At 38.2% G+C, this 18960-nt stretch overlaps 1 protein-coding gene across 1 annotated transcript in view; it reads right to left on the bottom strand.

The window, feature by feature from the left end:
• Positions 1–13659: 13659 nt before the first annotated feature.
• The window catches only part of LOC139744493 (uncharacterized), a 43610-nt gene continuing 38309 nt past the window's right edge, over positions 13660–18960 (bottom strand). Inside the window, exons 6-8 of the mRNA XM_071654926.1 lie at positions 18586–18805; positions 17240–18090; positions 13660–16373 (exon numbers count right to left, since the gene is read on the bottom strand). Of these exons, the coding sequence (XP_071511027.1) occupies positions 16320–16373; positions 17240–18090; positions 18586–18805 (1125 nt within the window). The 3' untranslated portion in view covers positions 13660–16319. The remainder of the gene's footprint in view (positions 16374–17239; positions 18091–18585; positions 18806–18960) is intronic.

An 18960-nucleotide genomic window follows, 5' to 3' on the forward strand; every position in this document is an offset into this window, starting at 1 on the left:
TGCAGTGATGTTGCCGATTTATACAGTAATGTGTAATCTTACAAGATTGATCAACTGTCACAGCACCGATAAACCTCATGTAATAGTCAATAATGAAGGGAGAGATTTATGTTGTATTCTGCCACCTCATGTAATCATACATGACCTGCAACTCTCATAAGGCCGATACTGATATCACACCGATGGTTATAGGGACTAGTATTGGTAGAGATGGGGATTTCGCTTGTAACTATTTGCGAGATGGTACAAACCTCTATATGAATGTTAAAGATTATACCATTCAGATCTAAAGAGGAATTCAAAGTTTGTTTTATGAAACTGGTTTTTAAATGGCTGGGGTGTCCAAAACAAAGTAAAACAAAGCGATACTAGTATCCGAACAACGGTGGATCCCACCTTTTATTTTGGATACCTCAGTCATATAAAAACCAATCTTCATCTAATATACAACTGTACTTTGAATTCCTCTTCGTTAATCCGAATATCTATATAGGGCCTATGGCGGTATTCCGAATTTTTAAGGTTCGTTATATTCTGAAGGTTCGTCCGAAAATGAAATAGTTAATTTACGTAATGTTAAATGTTTGTTAATCCGAAAATGAAATAATAAACATAAAAGGCTGGTTATTCCGAAGTGTCGTTTATCCAAATATAAAACAAGGTTTGTTACTCCGAATTAAGGTTCGTCGATCCGAAAATGGACCAAAAATAAATAAATAAGAAAAATTGCATGAAATTTATACTATAAGAAACCTTCGGAATTATATTAAACCACATTTTATTTCGTTTTCGAAATACAACTAATACCTTCCTTCATTATGGGATTAACAAACAAAGCTCTGAATAATATAAGTGAACCTTATATTTCACTTCGGACTAACGAACCTTCAGAGTAACGATCCTTATTTCATTTTTCATTACAAACCTTCAGAATATGACGAACTTTCGGAATAACGAACTGTATTATTAAACCTATTCGGTGCTGTTCCTCGGGGCATTCCATGCAGTCAAACTATCATGTGATCTTAAATTCATGGCTCGATGTACAAACATGACGTAATGGGAGCGCAATGACGGCAAAGATAATAATGTTGAAAAATTATAATAACAAAATATCAAGACTAACATATAATTGTAAAATGATGGGAATATGATCATATATCGTGATTATCATTATAGAAATATTGAGAGTTATAACGATAATAACAGTATAGTAAAGAATGATTATGACAATGGGAATGACAACAAAAACAGTCTTAAAGGTAATGATAATGTTTTCAGTGACAACGATGGACCTATGTTATAGTTTGTGTTTTTTATTATCTTTCCTTTAAAAGTTTTGCTTTTTTCGCCCTCAATTTGATTCTTTTTACATGTGTGCATCTGCATTTTCTGCGGTTTATATTTTCTTATGAAATCATTGTAACCCTCATTCATCTTGTTTTTATGAAAAGATATTATCAAGATTTTTTTAATGAGACGCCGAATTTCGATCGACGTGACTGATGTTGTGTGTACGAAAATCATGGACTGACGAGGGGGCATTGCACGAATCGTTTCGTATACGACAAAATGCTTTGTCGGACAAATATCTGTTTTGCTCTCAGCCAATCAGATGCAAGGATTTCAGTAGTTTATAAAAATTTGTCAGAAAGAATATCTGACAACTCTTCAGGAAATGCCACCTGAACGTATTAAGTATATACAACAAGATATTTTCTTTAAAAAAATGAAAAATAGTCATTTTTATGGAATGACGTAACCTACAAGATACCAATATAACAGCTCGTATGCCTTCTTATTTCTTTCTTGCTTACTCCCTCTGCTCCAATCTCCTCTTTGAAGTTTGATATGATTATGAGGCCATTTGTGTTGATTGTTCAAGCATCGAATGACACAGCGCAATCGTTTACCCGAGACGAACGGTATAGATAACAATTAAAGGTCAAAGCTCGCGAGAGGCTTATGCCATACCAATTAAGAAGACGGTAATGATATTAAGTGAAAAATAAAACAACAGGTGCATTTGCAGAGACCCAAATATCCGGAAATTATACCACATGAAATCCACGTGCACGGGTTGCGTATTTTACTGGTTGGAAGCCACAGGAAAAGAAAAGCAAACAAACACAGTAATTAGCAACGATATCAAGACTGTGGTATCGATGTAGAAATATCTATTTTGAGCATGCGCACCATGGTATAGAATAACCATAACAAGGGTAAGGACTTTAAAGGGATCGTATAGTTTTTGTTGAGACTTAACTTCAGGTTTTTATCTTTTTTTTTTTGGTGAGATAGTGAGAAACCTCTTATGAAATATGAAAGAGCATGTAATTCCATGAGGATTTCAACGTTTATTTGATGAAAATTGATTTTGAAATGGCTGAGATATCCAACACAGAGCCATCCAAATAAAGTGTGGGACACACATTTTATTACGATGGTTTTGTTTTACTTTGTTTTTGGATGTTTCAGCTACTAGTATTCCAAACCCGATTTTCATCAAATAAACTTTGAATTCTTCTTAAAATGGTATGCTCTGTACTATTTCATAAGTGTATCCTTGGTATCTCGCAAAAAAAAAAGAAGTTAAAGCCCAATTTTCATCTACACCAATACTGTGCCATCCCTTTAATGAAAAATAATCACTATTATTGATTTACTATCGTTATGATAACGATGGTTTGGGGATAATTTATGCAGGAAGTATATCAGTCGTTAGTGGTGACAAGAGCATGATAGACGGCGTATATTGTTGCATGCCTATAATATGGACTGTTCAGCACATGGCACTGTGTTTATGTTTCTTAAATGGAGTGAATTTATAAGTCCGTTTATTACAATTCAAAAAGTACGATGATTTTGAGTATAGTCTTGCTTTATACAAACCAATTCAAGGGACTCCCCTGACTGTTTCTATTCAGTAACTATACAGGTTAAGTTAGATAAGCTGCATTCACTTTGCACGCGACCATGGCGTTATAGCCAAAGATGATTGAATTCTGTAAATCTCTGTGTGCCTGCACAGGATTGGAAAACGAAACAACTTTCTGTGTATAGAACAACGAAACAGAAACTGGTGCATGCATTATTCTCAGTCACTTTGTTATGCATAATGATGGTTTGCTCATTGCAGTTCCGGAATCTCAGCTCGAGGGACTCGAATTGATCCCAGATCAGTCGGCATGCGTGTATCACCCAAAACAATATCTGAACACAATGTAACTGCAGTTCTCCATAGTCTTTATTGGTTGCCGATACGGGCTGGTATCGAATTTGATTTTCATATTATTTACAGTACCTTGTATTTAAATGTTTTCATCGAAATGCCCGTATACGGTATGCGTATCTCAGTGAACTCTTTAAACCCTAGTTGTAATCTACGTGCCAAGAATCTCATGTTTTCAATAAGCGTGAACTCCAAGACATGTCGTGATAAGGACTTTAAGACAATTGGCATCGTCATTATAAAACGAATTCCCCTTTTACAAGACACGTTTTAGATTTTAGATAGAAATATGGATTCGTTTGAATGCATACAAACAGCTTCTTAAATCCTCTTACATTTTGTTTTTAAGATATGGTGTATATTTTAGAAGTGTAAGAAGCATGCTCTTGTTTTAGAGGCTTTGAGTACTGGTAAGAAGCATATGTTATTCTTATAGATTATGTGAATAAGTACGCATTCAAGAACGTTTTGAATAAAACGTATCCAGACAACTGCATATCATATTTTCACATCTCTCTTCATGCAGATGTATACTCTTGCCGAGAAGGTTAACTGTTTGATAGATATAGTGCTCACCTTATTGAAAAGGTAATTGGGTACATTTTTGGTTTCAGTATATTATTCAAACACAACTAAGTTAACTTTTACATTAACATTTACACAACTCACAAATTCCACACGCACACACATTTCATGATTCACAAGATCCAAGTTACACTAATCCTATTTACTTTGCAGAGTGCAACAACAACATAAGTTATATACTGAGCAAATAGGCTTACATCAGTTCGCACTATTCAAGGTTTAGAGTAGTTAAGGAACTAAATCGTACCCGATTTTGTGATGCTAAGTTACACCCTGAGATGATGGGCAATATTGCCCCTATAAAGGAGCAGGCAGTGACACTGACTTGCTCCTTTAAAGGAGCAATTATGCAGCAGTCATGGAGCAAATAGGCACCACATAGGTGCAACATCATACCAATAAGGCACAAGATTGCACCCTCCAGAGAGGGTACATTCTTGCATCCTTCGGGCATAAAGTTGCACCTAAAGGTACGAGGTTGAACCTTTTTCAAGGGGGCAAAGTTGCTCCCGAGGGTGTAACTTTCACCATTTCTTGCGGGTACAAAGCAGCACCCAAAGTTCCAAGATTGCACCCTCAAAACAAGGCACATTCTTGGAACTTTGGGTGTTTCTTTGCACCCTCACGAAAGGACGTAAAGTTGCACCAAGATGTAAAGGCTACACGGGGTGCAAAGGTACGCCGAAAGGTAAAGGGTGCAAGATCGCACCCTCAAGAAAGGTGCAACTTAGCACCACTTATTGTGGGTGGAAAGATGCACCCTCAAGAAGAGGTGCAATCTAGCACCACTTAGTGTGGGTGGAAAGATGTACCCAAGGGAACATTTTCTCACCCTCAATAAAGGGTTCAACTTTGCACCCTCTCTGCAGTATTATTTTATACACACGTGAAGTCCTTGTTCCTGTGAGCTACGTTAAATATGAGCGTGACCCAGTATTAGACACGTGTCAAGCCTTTGCAGACACAGAATTTTTTTCTTCATACTGTTTAAAGGTAATTTAAAACAAATTTAAATATGTATTTAATTAAGTTAAGAGGAGCAAATGTGGAGATCATGACCTGTGATACATGTTACGGGAAGTCTATATTTTTATGTGTACTCGGTGTTTTTTTCAACTACAACTTTACCTATGAGCTAATTGGATAAAGAAGCTGAGCATTCCTTTTTTTTATCAGTTAATGTCAGTGCTTGAGTATTATTCTTGAAAAGTTGGCATCTAAATGTCCTCCAAATCAAGTACTTACTGTATAAAATTATATTCCTGTGAGTTACGTTTCTTATGAGCATGACAGATCTGTAGACACGTGTCATAGTGGTTACAAACACTAAGTTTCCTTTGCTTTCATCGTTATCAAGAAGCGATTTTGAACAATTTCAGATGTTCTGGGTTTTTTTTTCAATTTCGTTACGAGAGGGCAATAATGATTTCACGTAAAACATGTTAATGAAAGTTGATAGTTTGGTTATTTTATCATTACTCATCTTCGTCTTCTCAACAAGAAGATGATACACATGAGCTCATTTGCTAAAGGAGTTGAAGGATGTTTAATTGCTGGTAGCCACGTAGGGGCTTTTGTCATAACATTTTGCATCTTAATCCCTCGAAACTAAGTACATGCAGTATTAGTTTATAGATAACATAATATTTTTGTTGTTGCTGTGAGCTTATTCATATGAATTTTAGACATGTTTCTCATATGTTTCTGTCATATGCTTTACTGAAGAACAGCAAATGTTGAGTTTATTGGCAAGAGAGGTTGATCATTACTTTACATTTAAGTTCATTGAAGTGCAGGAGCATAAACTTGTCTTGAAATATTAGCATCAAAAACCCTCCAAACCAAAAACGTGCAATACTAGACACGACAGGAATTCCTTGTTGTTGTGAGTTATGTTTCTTAAAAAACCCTGAATTTGTCTGCTTTTGTATTGTACTATGTTCAAAAACACTCTTGAACAATTTTCATATTTCGTTTCTTTCTTAAGAGAAGAAAACGGTGAGGTCATGTGAAGCATGTTCCTATAAGTTTTATTTCGTTAGTAATTTTTCTTTACCCATCTCCTCAACCGTGTAAGGTGATACGGTACCTAAAAAGTCATAGGCCAAAGGTGTTGAGCTTTACTTCCCCTTTTTAAAGTAAATTTAAGAGCTGGGGCATTATTTTTTAAAAGTTGGCATTTTAAGCTATGTACACCGAGGATGAGTCTTACTGATTGTATTTCTTATGAGCTTGATGGAGTATTAGACAATTGTATAAAGTGTTTGCAAAAACTGTTAATGTATTCCCTTTTGCTAATGTCCAAAGAGTTCATTTGCCAAGTTTTTATTGTCTTTTGTTTTAATCATCAGGGGTTTGTTTTATCATGGTCATAGAGGAAAGAAACTTAATTATTAAAAAAAAGCCTTCATATAAGAAGAGATACTGTAGGACACAATTTCATCAAAAGTTGTGATTTTCAACATTTCCAAAATGCAATTGATGAATATTTCTTCCCAGGGCATAGAAAGAAAGTAGTTTTTGGTCTTGTTTTTTTTTTTTTTTTTTTTTTTTTTTGTTCACGTCAGTATGTTATAATACCCGCGGGTTTACGCCCATCCCACCAATTTCCATCCGGATACTGTACCCGGCCCTATTTTTTTGTTTTTTGTTTTTTATTTTTGTTTTACACTGCAAAGAATATGAGAACACTGATGTTTGAGAATTATCCCGACATGTTTGATTGGGCAATTCTTTTTTGATGTCTATTATTCTTTCCAAATAAGTTTTTTGGTTATCACTGAGGACAAATACAGATACCCTATTTCTTCTACCAAAACCACAGCACTGTATATTCTCATATTTCTACAGTATTTCGTCTCAACACTTGCCCTATTGATATTTCAAAGCATGTTTCCCTGTGCGCTCAAGAAACTCCCCCATTAAAGGAGACTTCAGGGTGATACTCAGATTTTTACATTTGTACAACTATGAATTAGTTATACTGAGGACAGAGTTTCAGAATTTGTGATAATTGGGATGAAGAATAAGAATATTTTCAAAAAAATAGAACAAATTGCAATGAACAAGGATGATGGCATGGGAGAGTCACCATAAGAATGCATGAGTTGGGGCTCAAGGAAGCAGAACAAAAGAATAAGGCATGCATAGATTATAGACAGGTGAACTCGCAAGCAAGCGGTATTGTTATGGAATTACACTGCTATCATTTCTGAAATATGTGAACCTTATAGCTGGTAAAATTGGATCTTTGAGAGCGTCTGGGGGCTACGCCCCACCACTTAAAGCGTCTGGCAACGGTCATGCATTTATTCTGTAAGTGTAAGAACAAGTTCCAGTGGGTTTCATGGGGTTACTTTCCTAATTTTCAGCTAGGCTAGCCTAGCTGGTAAGAGTTTGGTCTTTGGGGCGTCTGGCGCCTATTGTCTGCCAACAATCATTCAATTATCCTTTGAGTGTATCACAAGAACAAGTTCCAGTGGGTTTCAGGAGGTTATTTTTCCAGCTATATACAGGCTAGTCTAGCTGGAAAAAGTTTGGTCTTTCCAGGGCGTCTGGCGGCTACCCCCCCCCCCCCCACCACTTAAAACGTCTGGCAATGGTCATTCATTTATCCCGAGTGTAACGAACAAGTTCCAGTGGGTTTCATTAGGTTACTTTTTCAGCTAGGCTAGCCTAGCTGGAAAAAGTTGGGTCTTCAAGGGCGTCTGGCGGCTACCCTCCACCACTTAAAACGTCTGGCAATGGTCATTCATTTATCCTGTAAGTGTAACGAACAAGTTCCAGTGGGTTTCATGAGGTTACTTTTTCAGCTAGGCTAGCCTAGCTGGAAAAAATCGGGTCTTTAAGGGCGTCTGGCGGCTACCCCCCACCACTTAAAACGTCTGGCAATGGTCATTCATTTATCCTGTAAGTGTAACGAACAAGTTCCAGTGGGTTTCGTGAGGTTACTTTTTTAGCTAGGCTAGCCTAGCTGGAAAAATTTGGGTCTTTAAGGGCGTCTGGCGGCTACCCCCCACCACTTAAAACGTCTGGCAATGGTCATTCATTTATCCTGTAAGTGTAACGAACAAGTTCCAGTGGTTTTCATGAGGTTACTTTTTCAGCTAGGCTAGCCTAGCTGGAGTTGGGCCTTTAAGAGCGTCTGGTGGCTACCCCCCACCACTTAAAACGTCTGGCAATGGCCATTCATTTATCCTGTAAGTGTAACGAACAAGTTCCAGTTGTTTTCAAAGGGTTACTTTTCCAGCTAGGCTAGCCTAATTTTGGGGGGTCCTTTTTGTGGCCCTCCTGGCCACACCCACCACCGATGACCAGCCAGACGTGCATTTCCATACTCAGGGGCGTATGTACTAAATTGCTATACACATAAAAATTGGTAACCTTTTCAGCTAGGCTGACCCCCGCTGGCTCCCGGACTAATACCTTTGTGTCACAGTTTTTGTAGGAAACTGTTATCAACATCAAGGTCGTCCAACTTCCCGTTAACAAAATTAATCCTGTAGGCCTATGTAGTCTTGTCTCACTGAAACTCAATTATCAATCATAACAATGCCACATGGGCATTTATCAACCCCGTAACGAATCTTATCAAACAAAGATGATACATATGGATTGAGCCAAACTTTCAAACAATCATAACTTTTAAACATAAAAAATGCCTGACTTTTTTTTCAGACCTTACTGATGTGTACTATCCACGTGATGATGCATCTTTTCATATCCATACAATAAATAAACTCCCCCTTTGAATGTTGTTGCTGTGTCTATAATAACAATACCATGTACAGCGCTGTTGTGGTGTATGGCAGAGAGATCCCCCCCCCCCCCCCGGATACGGGGATGACATTGTGTAGTACTGTACTTGTCCTCAATTACGATGTCATTCAAGCGACAGCGGTCTTTGTTTTGGATCGTACGATTCTGAAGTGTTTAGTGCCCCCGAGTGGCGTGCATCGAGTGATAAGCAGAATCATTTACTATCTCGGCATGCGGGATCCAAACTATAATAGCATCAGCAAACACGTCACGAATTATTAACACATTTCTGCTGCACGAGGAGTCCACGTTACGCGTCTAACAGGCATGTCGAACCAAAAGGAACAAGAAGGAAGAAAAATATTCATTTCAGTTTAAGACTCATGCCCGATGACCAGGGGCCCGATGCTTAATTGTTTCCATGCCTGCGGTATAATGGCCTATTATTATGATGTCCTATATGGCGACCTATATGGCGACCTATATGGCGACCTATATAGACTCCATCATTTTAAGCGTCCATTCTGCTCCATGAGCAGGTTGGTTCATACAGGAGGAAACGGAATGAAAATAATTACAAAAGTTTCATCAAACTCAGACATTGTTGTGAATTATGCTGGCGTAGCGTGATTTCATATCTCCGGTCACGTGTTTTCATCCAACATTGATGTTGGTTGCAGCTATTGCGATGCAAATTACATGATGTCATCACATGCCGTGTTTGATCTGTATGCATGTGTTGTACGAATGTCTGGATCGTGAATTTGATTGACACGGTGCCTGCTGTTATACCATGAAGCTGAGGAGGCATGGGTCAAAACCTGTGTCAATTCCTGTTTTTCCAGATTTTCATCATCTCTGCGTTTTATTGCTGTCAGCAATTGACATTGCTGGCGGAAAGAATGCACGGATTTTGATTAGCGTATAATAGACATTTTCAGGAAAATGTCCTTTGTGATGAGATAAACAGGTGCATGCATGTATTGTGTAGCACCTATTAATTGGTTGTCTGGAGAATGATCAGCCTCCAGAATCAATATCAATAGGTATATACCATGGTGGTGGTGATGATGATGATGATGATGATTATCATTCTTATTATTATCATCGTCATCATCGTTTTCTGAAAGGATGCGTGAGAAACGGCGTTAGTGACCCTTATCGTCAGCTGAGAACCAGAAGGGCGCTAGTACGTTTTAAAATTTGAGCGTATAAATGCAAAAAAGAAACAACCAATTCTAATGAAATAAAAAGTTTATCTAATCAAAAGTGGATATATTTATAGGCATTGTTCCAAGTATCGGATAAAATAGTGCCCTTGTGATTTTAATTGTTAATAATTTACTAAAAATGAAAATAATTTAAAAAGACAAGTCCACCTTCATATACATGTGGATTGACTGAATGCAGCAATATTGGTAGAACACATCGGTGAAAGTTTGGGGATAATTGGACAATCCATTCAAAAGCTGTGAATTGCTGGATGAGAAGACTACTACAGTGTATATTATGATGTCACATATGTAGAACAATATAAGGAAAATATAAAGAGAATTTCACAAAATTCTATTTTTTTTTAAAGTGCACATTTTTGGAGTGACAAGAACTCGTAGTCTGGCTTTCCTGACCCTTGGACAGAATTTGAGCAGAAGAACCCACCCTGAAAATTTGATGAATGAAAGGGTATATCTCACTTATCCAGGTTAGTGAAGCTGAAACACCTCATTTCTCCCAGCTATTTTACAGATTTTTTTGAAATTTGAATTTTAACACACGTCTCTGTGGGGAATTATCTACCCGTGTGAGCCCTATAAAGATTGCACGCAATGCACACAAGTCTATATGGGAATTATTAATCCCATAAAAGCTCTGCTGGTCTATGTTGATCTATTGTGTCAGATCTCTTCCCCCTCCCCCCCCCCTTCTCCTTCCTACCTCCCCCCCCCCCCTCTACCCCTCTCCTCTACCCCCCCCCCCCCCCCACTCTGCTTGGCTACAATTTGTTTTCTTATTATGTTGTTGTGGTACTAGATCTTTGTACATAGCAGCCATCAGTATCTCACAACTTTGAATGACTGGTTATTTTAATGTATTTCTTTGTTTTAGCTACCACTGAAACAGCTCAAAATACATAAAGTTAGTCTGTTTGACAAAACAAAGTCTTTTAAAGTGCTTTGTAGGCAATATGGTGATGATGACACCCCCATAATCAAGGATAACTGCCTGCATCTATGTATTCATCTTATGAAGAACTGATCAACACTGCAAGATTTATTTTTGAAAAAAAACCCCAAAGGGCATGATTTTCAAAAGTGTCCCTTTGAGAAGCTTTATAACCCTTGAATGTGTAATTTCCCATATGATGTAGGGGCAAATATCATCAAAATCACATTTATGATGTTAAAAAGTCAAATGAGAAATATGGCCTCCACCATAGGGCTCACACCTGTAAATAAAATGGACTGTCCCAGACCCCTCACAAATTCGTACCAAAGATACCAAAATAAATGAAGAAAAAAATTTATTAAAAATCAATGATGCAGTTTGGCAAAAAAAAAAAAATGAATAGCTGTAGATATTGAGTATGAATTCCTCTACAAACTGCATTTTGGTTGGAAGATGAAAGCTTTTCTGATGGAATGTGAGGGGACTATATTTCATTGGGTACGTGTACGGAAAGTAGGTGATTTTTGAGTGACAAGAACTCGTAGTCTGGCTTTGCGGACCCTTGAACAGAATTCATTTTGAGCAGAAGAACCCACCCTGAAAATTTGAAGGATGAAAGGGTATATCTCACTTATCCAGGTTAGTGAAGCTGAAACACCTCATTTCTCCCAGCTATTTTACAGAATTTTTTTGAAATTTGAATTTTAACACACGTCTCTATGGGGATTTACCCGTGTGAGCCCTGCAAAGATGATTACTAGTAATATCTACTGTTGGTACCGTAGATGGCGGTATTCACCAGTCCATCTCAGGGCTCTGGTCCATCTGCTGTACAGAAATTCGTGCCCACCTGAATCATCATTGATTGTGAGTAAATTTTTTTAAATCTTATTAGTGTACACCTTTACATATTGATGTCAATGTAACAAGAAATTTCTTAAAACGACAGAGGATTACCTTGAAATGAGAATTGCAGAGTTCTAAAAAAAACAACAACAACAACAAAACTTTTTGCTGCCCTGGGCTATCTTTCGATAAGAAGATGTCATTGTATCCGTTTCATTATTTAGTCGTTTTTCCCTGGTGTAGTTTTGAAATCAATTCTTTGGTAAATCTGTAATCCCTAGTCAGAGACATTTATCAAATTGTGAATGTCATCGACATAAAGGCCACAATTTAATACCATTCTGTGTCGAGAAAGATGGATAAATCGAAACACGTAGATAGATATAGATAGATAGATAGATAGATAGATAGATAGATAGATAGATAGATAGATAGAAAGATAGATAGATAGATAGATAGATAGATAGAGATAGATAGATAAATAGATACATAGATACATAGATAGACAGAAAGAAAGAAAGATAGATAGATAGATTGATTGATTGATTGATTGAGAGATCGATAGATAGATTGAAAGATAGATAGATAATAGATAGATAGATAGATTGAAAGATAGATAATAGATAGATAGATAGATAGATAGATAGATAGATTGATTGATTGATTGATTGATTGATTGATCGATAGAAATAATATAGACAGGTGTGATTTATAGATACTTGATTTGCATGGGTCTGCGTACATGCATATTGTTTTTGAAACATATCGTTTTCTCTGTCAACAGTAAAAAAAAGACGAAAAAAAAAAAGAAATGAGTATTTTAGGAGAAACAAGAATAGTATCCAAATGAGTACCCTCCCTTGTTATCTCGAAAAGACAGAGGTGATTGGGAAAAAATTAATTATCAAAATGAACATGAAACTCGCTCTAAAGTTTAAATCTAACATAGTGCACCAGATCAATGCAATGCTTTTGATAATACTATTAATTACACTATCTAAAATTATCACATTTACTTCTAAATGTATTTTGATTATTTTCTTTATTTTTCACCAGATTCTTTTCAAGTTGAAAAAAAAAAGATGGATATAAGTCTATTGGTTTGTTTATATAAACTCTTCATATATATCTTGGACTTTCACTTTTGGTTGGTTTTTTTTTCTCTTTCTCTCATCTCTCCTCTCCCTTCTCTCTCTTTTCTTCTTTCTTTCTTTCTGTCTTTCTATCCCTCTCCCTCTCCCTCTCTCTCTCTCTCTCTCTCTCTCTATATATATATATATATATATATATATATATAGACTGCGAGAAGGGGTCTCGACCATTTACAGCACCAGTGTAGCTCCTTCATTATTTATATTCAGTGCGAAAAGAAGAGCAATCGTGGACGTAGCTATACAAGTGTCAACGTGCGTGTTTATTGCCGAGCTTTCGGTCCCGTTAGGACCTTCATCAGGGCTTATTAATGGCGGATATAAAGGCTTGCGGTGGTGTCTGTGTGGGTTGAGTGTGTCTGTTCGTGATTATATATATATATATATATATATATATATATATATATATATATATATATTATATATATATATATATATATACAAGATTATACCTTTCTGTTTTTCATGTTTTCTAAAGGTATCTGACACAGCGTGAGAAAACAACAATCTTTTCCTGAATGATTGCATTTCTACATGTTCTTTATTGAAAGGCTCTTGTACGAAGTGTTGCATAACAGTTATAATAATAACAAGTTTACCAATGTACATCCGGTTTACAAAAATATATCATACATTATAAGATTAAAGACATATATAAAATATATCATATCTTTTGAAATCCACATTAAATAGTGTAACTGAAATAGCACAAGAAAGATCTCATTTGAATGAACAAACCGAAAGGTATATGAACTAGATACGCGCTTCTCAAACCCATCCCAACCTATAGCTGCTCTCACGCAGTCCAGCACCCGGTCCCGATATATAACACGTGCTCGAGATTCTGAGTAGTAAGGAAGTAATGTTGATACTTAATGTAATCTATTCCTACTTTCTAACACTGCAGCCCTTAACGTCAAGATAAAATTATATTAACGTAGTTAACAATCAAGTACGCAATGTTATTGACATCGATATTGACATGATAAAAGTGCGCCGCCAGCGGGCATAAATAATCATTTGTTGAGACATGATGACCTATCTCTACTACACACTCTGAGGCAGTCATGTTTCATGTATTGTCTTTGCCGCTATCACAGTCGTGTGTACAAATCGTCATTAAACAATGTCAAATTTCTGTGTACGATTGAATAGTCTTTTACCGGTCGTCGTGTGTTCTGATTCTGACCTCGATAATCTAAAGGACTTCGTCTCTTTCTTTACGCTCGAGGTATAGGAAGGACATTCGAGATCCTGATTACAACATATGTATAAATAGAACATTTACTATTATGTTATAAAGCAAGCTTTCTTTTTGCAATTCATACAATCACTTAATTATTTAGTATAGTCTCATTTCAAGTGAAAAGAAATGATACCTAGCAAAATAAATCCAAGTCTCTATCTGCCAGAAAGAGACATTATAGTATAGAATCATTGTTGGTAAAGTTCCATTCACTTGTAATTCTGCTTTGAAATTGCTTGCACTATCACATTATTGCTCAGAAATTTGGCAGCCGACACCATGAATCGATTACTGTATTAAAGTACACTGAACATAGCACCAAAACAGAAACACAAAAAGTAGTAATCATGTAAATCAAGAATGCTTGATAAAGATAAAGTTTGTGCTCACTTTCTGATTTTGCAATGGACCGGAGATGTATAATTAAAATTGCCTGTTTTGAGTTGTGAATCACCAATGGCTTCTTACGTGCGATGTCCATTATATCAAGAACACCTTGACCGTCAGAACATTTACACGAGTATCCCCAGAAGTGGTGTTTGACAAAGACAAAACGATACAAGTCTTTGTAGTTTGAGTTGTCATAATCATACTTTATAGCTGGGCCTTTGTTTTTCCAAGACCTCAGTCCAAGATGTCAGTTATTTAGTAAACTTAACCTCAAGAGCACAATTTGAAGGTCTATGAAGGACAAGGATATTTGTTTCAAGACCATCATAAATTTCCGCAGTACCAGTAACGTGTGCGTTGTATCCTCAGAAAACAACGAAACGCCACTTGAACCTAAGACAGTAATTGTGAATCAAATTGACAATGACGTTTGTCTTCGGACAGTTTCAAAATAAAGCTTTAATCTTAACACAAAGACCGTGTAACTAAAGAAAAGGTAGAAAAAATAATTAGTAAGGTACGAATTCCAAAGCTTAAACCACAGTTACTTTTTTGTTATCACGCGAATTCTGATTATTAATTGCAACATAGTATCCCTACAACCAAATGGCCTACAAAGGCAGCTGTTAAAGCTCAAATCAGCGTCGCTCCTATTTCAGACGTTACCGTTAACATGATTAAAGCGATCAAATAAAACACTGTTCGACCACTGGAGACAGGATTTTCCTGCAGAAAAAAAGCGTCAATATGTTCATTACAGACCTACGATTGAACCAGGATATCATACAAAAAAGAAGAAGAAGGAAATCAAATGCCGTATTCTGGTATCCAGTCGAACAAACTCAACTTCCTCGGTACAGCATGATGCTCTTGGCAAGTATGTTTGTCATGTTAATGTAATCGCCTCAAGTTTTTCCTTTGACGAAGCGTGCACATCAACACGCACTTGATATTCCATCCTTACTGTTCCACGCGTTCGCTAAACAAGATGTACCGCTCTCAAACTACATTTAATCTCATAGTGGATCCTGATGAGAGACTAAATTAATATAATATGAAGAAACATCACAACTTTAGAAATTGAGGTATAAGACTACCCGGTACGTTGTAGATGTATATATTTTGCATGACACATCACGAATTTCACAACGTTTATTGCATGCAGTTCATCTTAAATAGAGCACCATGAATGTTACAAAGTACACGGATGTACACTTAATGATCGTGTGCTGGCAATGGCGTCGCAACCAGTCAATTGAGCGTTTGTAGCACGGGGATAAATTCCTCTTTCATGGAGTTTGAGTAAGGACTTATGCTTGTACAATATCATTGCTAATACAACTCAACAAGAGAAGATATTTCACAAGAAGTGGATGTTTGAAAACGTAGGTAAATGAGCCTCCGAAACTTTGCATCATCTTAGAAATAAATTGAATACGAATACAATTACTGTTTGTTTGGCTGTTTTTAAGTTGGAGAATAACTCGAGCTAGATAAAAGAAAGACGAGATATATTCAGACTTGGGAACAATCATTGACAGTAACCAATCCAGCGACGACGACGATAAGTTCAAAGTAAACGTAAAATTTTCCGTGATCCTTTCATCTATTCATTTCACAAGTGTGTGATCGAATGTCATCCATCGCCCGTTGCCTGTTGTCACGTGGATTCTTCATCAGAGAGCACGCTGTCACTCCCTTCTTTCAGTCGATGGTAAACAGGGACTGAGAACCAAGTTCTGCAGACCCTCCCTGAAGTCCACAAGCGCAGAGTTGTTCTTCACACCATACACATAGCGTTTGCTGCTAGGCAGTAACATAAATTAATACGCAAAACAGCCAACAAGGGCATGTGCCAGGTTAAAAATGCACGGTTTGCTGTTCACGAGTTGCACTGTCCACTGTGTCCAGTTTGATTTTGTTTCTCTCGCTTTAGGCTCTCGCCTCAGACGTCCCAGCTTGCTTGTTCCAAAGCCCGCTGCGCGATCCTTTCAAATAACTGTTTGGAAACGAAGGGACAGAGAAGGACAAAAATTGTCATTGTACTCAGTCGTCACGACATACGCCGTCACTACATATTTCGGTTAAAAAAAAGAATAAACCGTGCGGCGACATGATTTGCCAAAATAAACTTTTGAGGAATTAGAAACAAGAATTTGTCAGTATGACCAAAGAGGTTGTCGAATACCACGAAAAAGAGTTTAGAGCGCAACTTAAAAACGACAACCGAAAATAGGTTTGATTAAAATTTGTCTCATCAAATCTTCTCTTGTGTAATCGAATCTTTATTCAGTTGTAAGATTTCCAAGCCAAACTACATCGTTCGAAACGAACGAGAAAGGTGGCAACTGATCCGCTTTTCAGTGATGAAGACAGCGGCTATTCGACTACTGAGTCACTGCACTCTCATTCGTTGTAAGTATAATTATTTCGATCTCCTTTTATTGTTTGAGAAGGTCTCAAAACAAACGAGAGATCTCAACCTACAGATTATCGACCACAGTCTCTGAAAGAGCCAAGGGTTACAGTTAAAGAGAGCCAACGTACTTCTAAAGTCGATTTGATTAGCCTATAAATCGTTGTGTTGCAAATGTTAAATTGTGTTTCAGTACCGTAAGTCCCTCTCTCCCGTTGATCGTGTATCAATGTCGTGAAGTGGTGTATAATAGCTTCCCGATCTTTCCTCTTTCTCCTCCCATAGTATCCCACCTGGTTAATCACCCTCTAAAGATCACCCATATCACCCTAAAAACTCAAGACTAAATCCATTGCGGAAACGTCACAAACTATAGACAAATATAGTGGAGAAAAGGCGTATTGATTGAAGGTGTATTGATGGACACTGGTATAGAAAAGAGTACGTACCTCAATGTCCCGTAAGACGTCTTCGCTGACCTCTGTTCTGATCGCTTTCAGTCTTTGGCCAGTCTCAACGGATACCATGGTGTTGTGATTTCCATCCGGCGACGAAAGCTCGCCCTCTACGTTCGCATAGCCATTGGTCGTAAGGGTCAACGACTTGTTCGAGTTAATGTCCACCTCGTCGGCTATGCCGGAATCGAACGACTTTGACTTGTCACGGGTCTCCGGGTCCAGCATACTGTCCGTCTCGGTCAGAGACAGCCCCTTGGAGAAATCGTGACGTCCAACGACGGGACTGTCTAGGCTCGATGATGAGTCCGTGCTGCTACCCGCGGTGCTTCTACTCAGCTTGGGTGCATGGAGCGCGCGGGGTAGGGGCGCGGTGGAATCCTCCGCAGACAGTTTCACAGTGGCGGGAATTTCGCCCATTGGCTGGGTGGACTCTGATGTGGATGTGCTATCCGCTGCGGACACCTTCCTGGTGTCGCTGCACAGGCTCCCGAGGCTGTCGCTGCCCACGGAGCTGACGAGCGACAGTTTTCTCTCTTCCTCCTCGTCTTCGGCCTCTTCCGAGATCAAGTCGAATCTCGGTTTGCTGCCACCTATCGGAGGAGTTATGGATGAGATGCCTTTGACAATCTGCTGCAGGGCTTGTTGCGCGGCCTTTCGATGCTTCTGCAGCTTGCGCTCCTGTTCCAAGATCTTCAACTCCACTTCCTTCTTTTTCTTGATCGATTGGAGGCGCTCTTCCTGCTTCAGACTCCTCTCCTGTGATTCCTTCTTGACGTCCTCCAGGCGCGCCCTCAGTTGTTCAAGCTGCTCCTCCAGGATAGCCTCTTCTTCGTCCTTCTGGTCTGTGTAATGATAGGAGTATAAAGAACAATCTTTCTTGTGTTTGTCTCAGAGTGAAGACAAGGTTTCTTTGTGATAATGGTGTATTGCCCCATGGTGTAATGGTGTAAATGCCCTATCGAGCTTTGACTGTCAAGACCGAAAAGTCTTTATCAGATACTACTGTACATGCCATGCTGGCTAGTATTGCAGGGGTAGATTGCTTTCAAGGAAATAGAATGTCAAGAAGTAACATACTAGTATTTGTAAAGATATTTTAATGACAAAACTGACAAAGTGATTTAACATGGCATTCAAAATCAACCAAAAGAAAAGATTTTTTACTTGTATTTTGTTTTAACACATCTTCATTATCATTTGGTTGCATGACATCAAGTATAGAAAGAGACTTACAACATAATAATAAGCTAATCAAAGCTACGTCTGAACAAGAAGAAAAGTTAGGCTTGGTTCAATCCGCTGTGCAGCAGAGTGAATAGGCGGACACCCTTGCTTACCTGCGACCCCCTTCCTCCGTTTTCGCTGCTTCCGCTGCTGCAGCAGTTTGCGCTCCACGGCGTTGATCTTGACGTCCGCGGACATCCTGCGCTGATTGAGGATGGTGTTCACCCGGAGCATCTCCATAGCCTCGGCTTCTTCTACCCGCTCGTACTTGTCTGCAATGATCTGTTTCCGACGCTCCATGATCGGCGACGCGTCCGAAACGTCTGACGAGGACTGCAGTGGGAGAATTGTGGAGAATGACAATGACATTAACTTCAGAGCTAAGTAATCATAAGTGAACTGAAACCGCCTAAGTCACTGGAAAAGTGATAAATCAATGAGCGTGGATGGAACCCATGCAACCCTCTAACTCACTGAAAAATTATTAC

The sequence above is a fragment of the Diadema antillarum genome, unplaced genomic scaffold (assembly GCF_040938485.1).
Source record: "Diadema antillarum isolate AM-2024a unplaced genomic scaffold, OU_Dant_1.0 seq00001184_RagTag, whole genome shotgun sequence".
NCBI lineage: Eukaryota > Metazoa > Echinodermata > Echinoidea > Diadematoida > Diadematidae > Diadema > Diadema antillarum.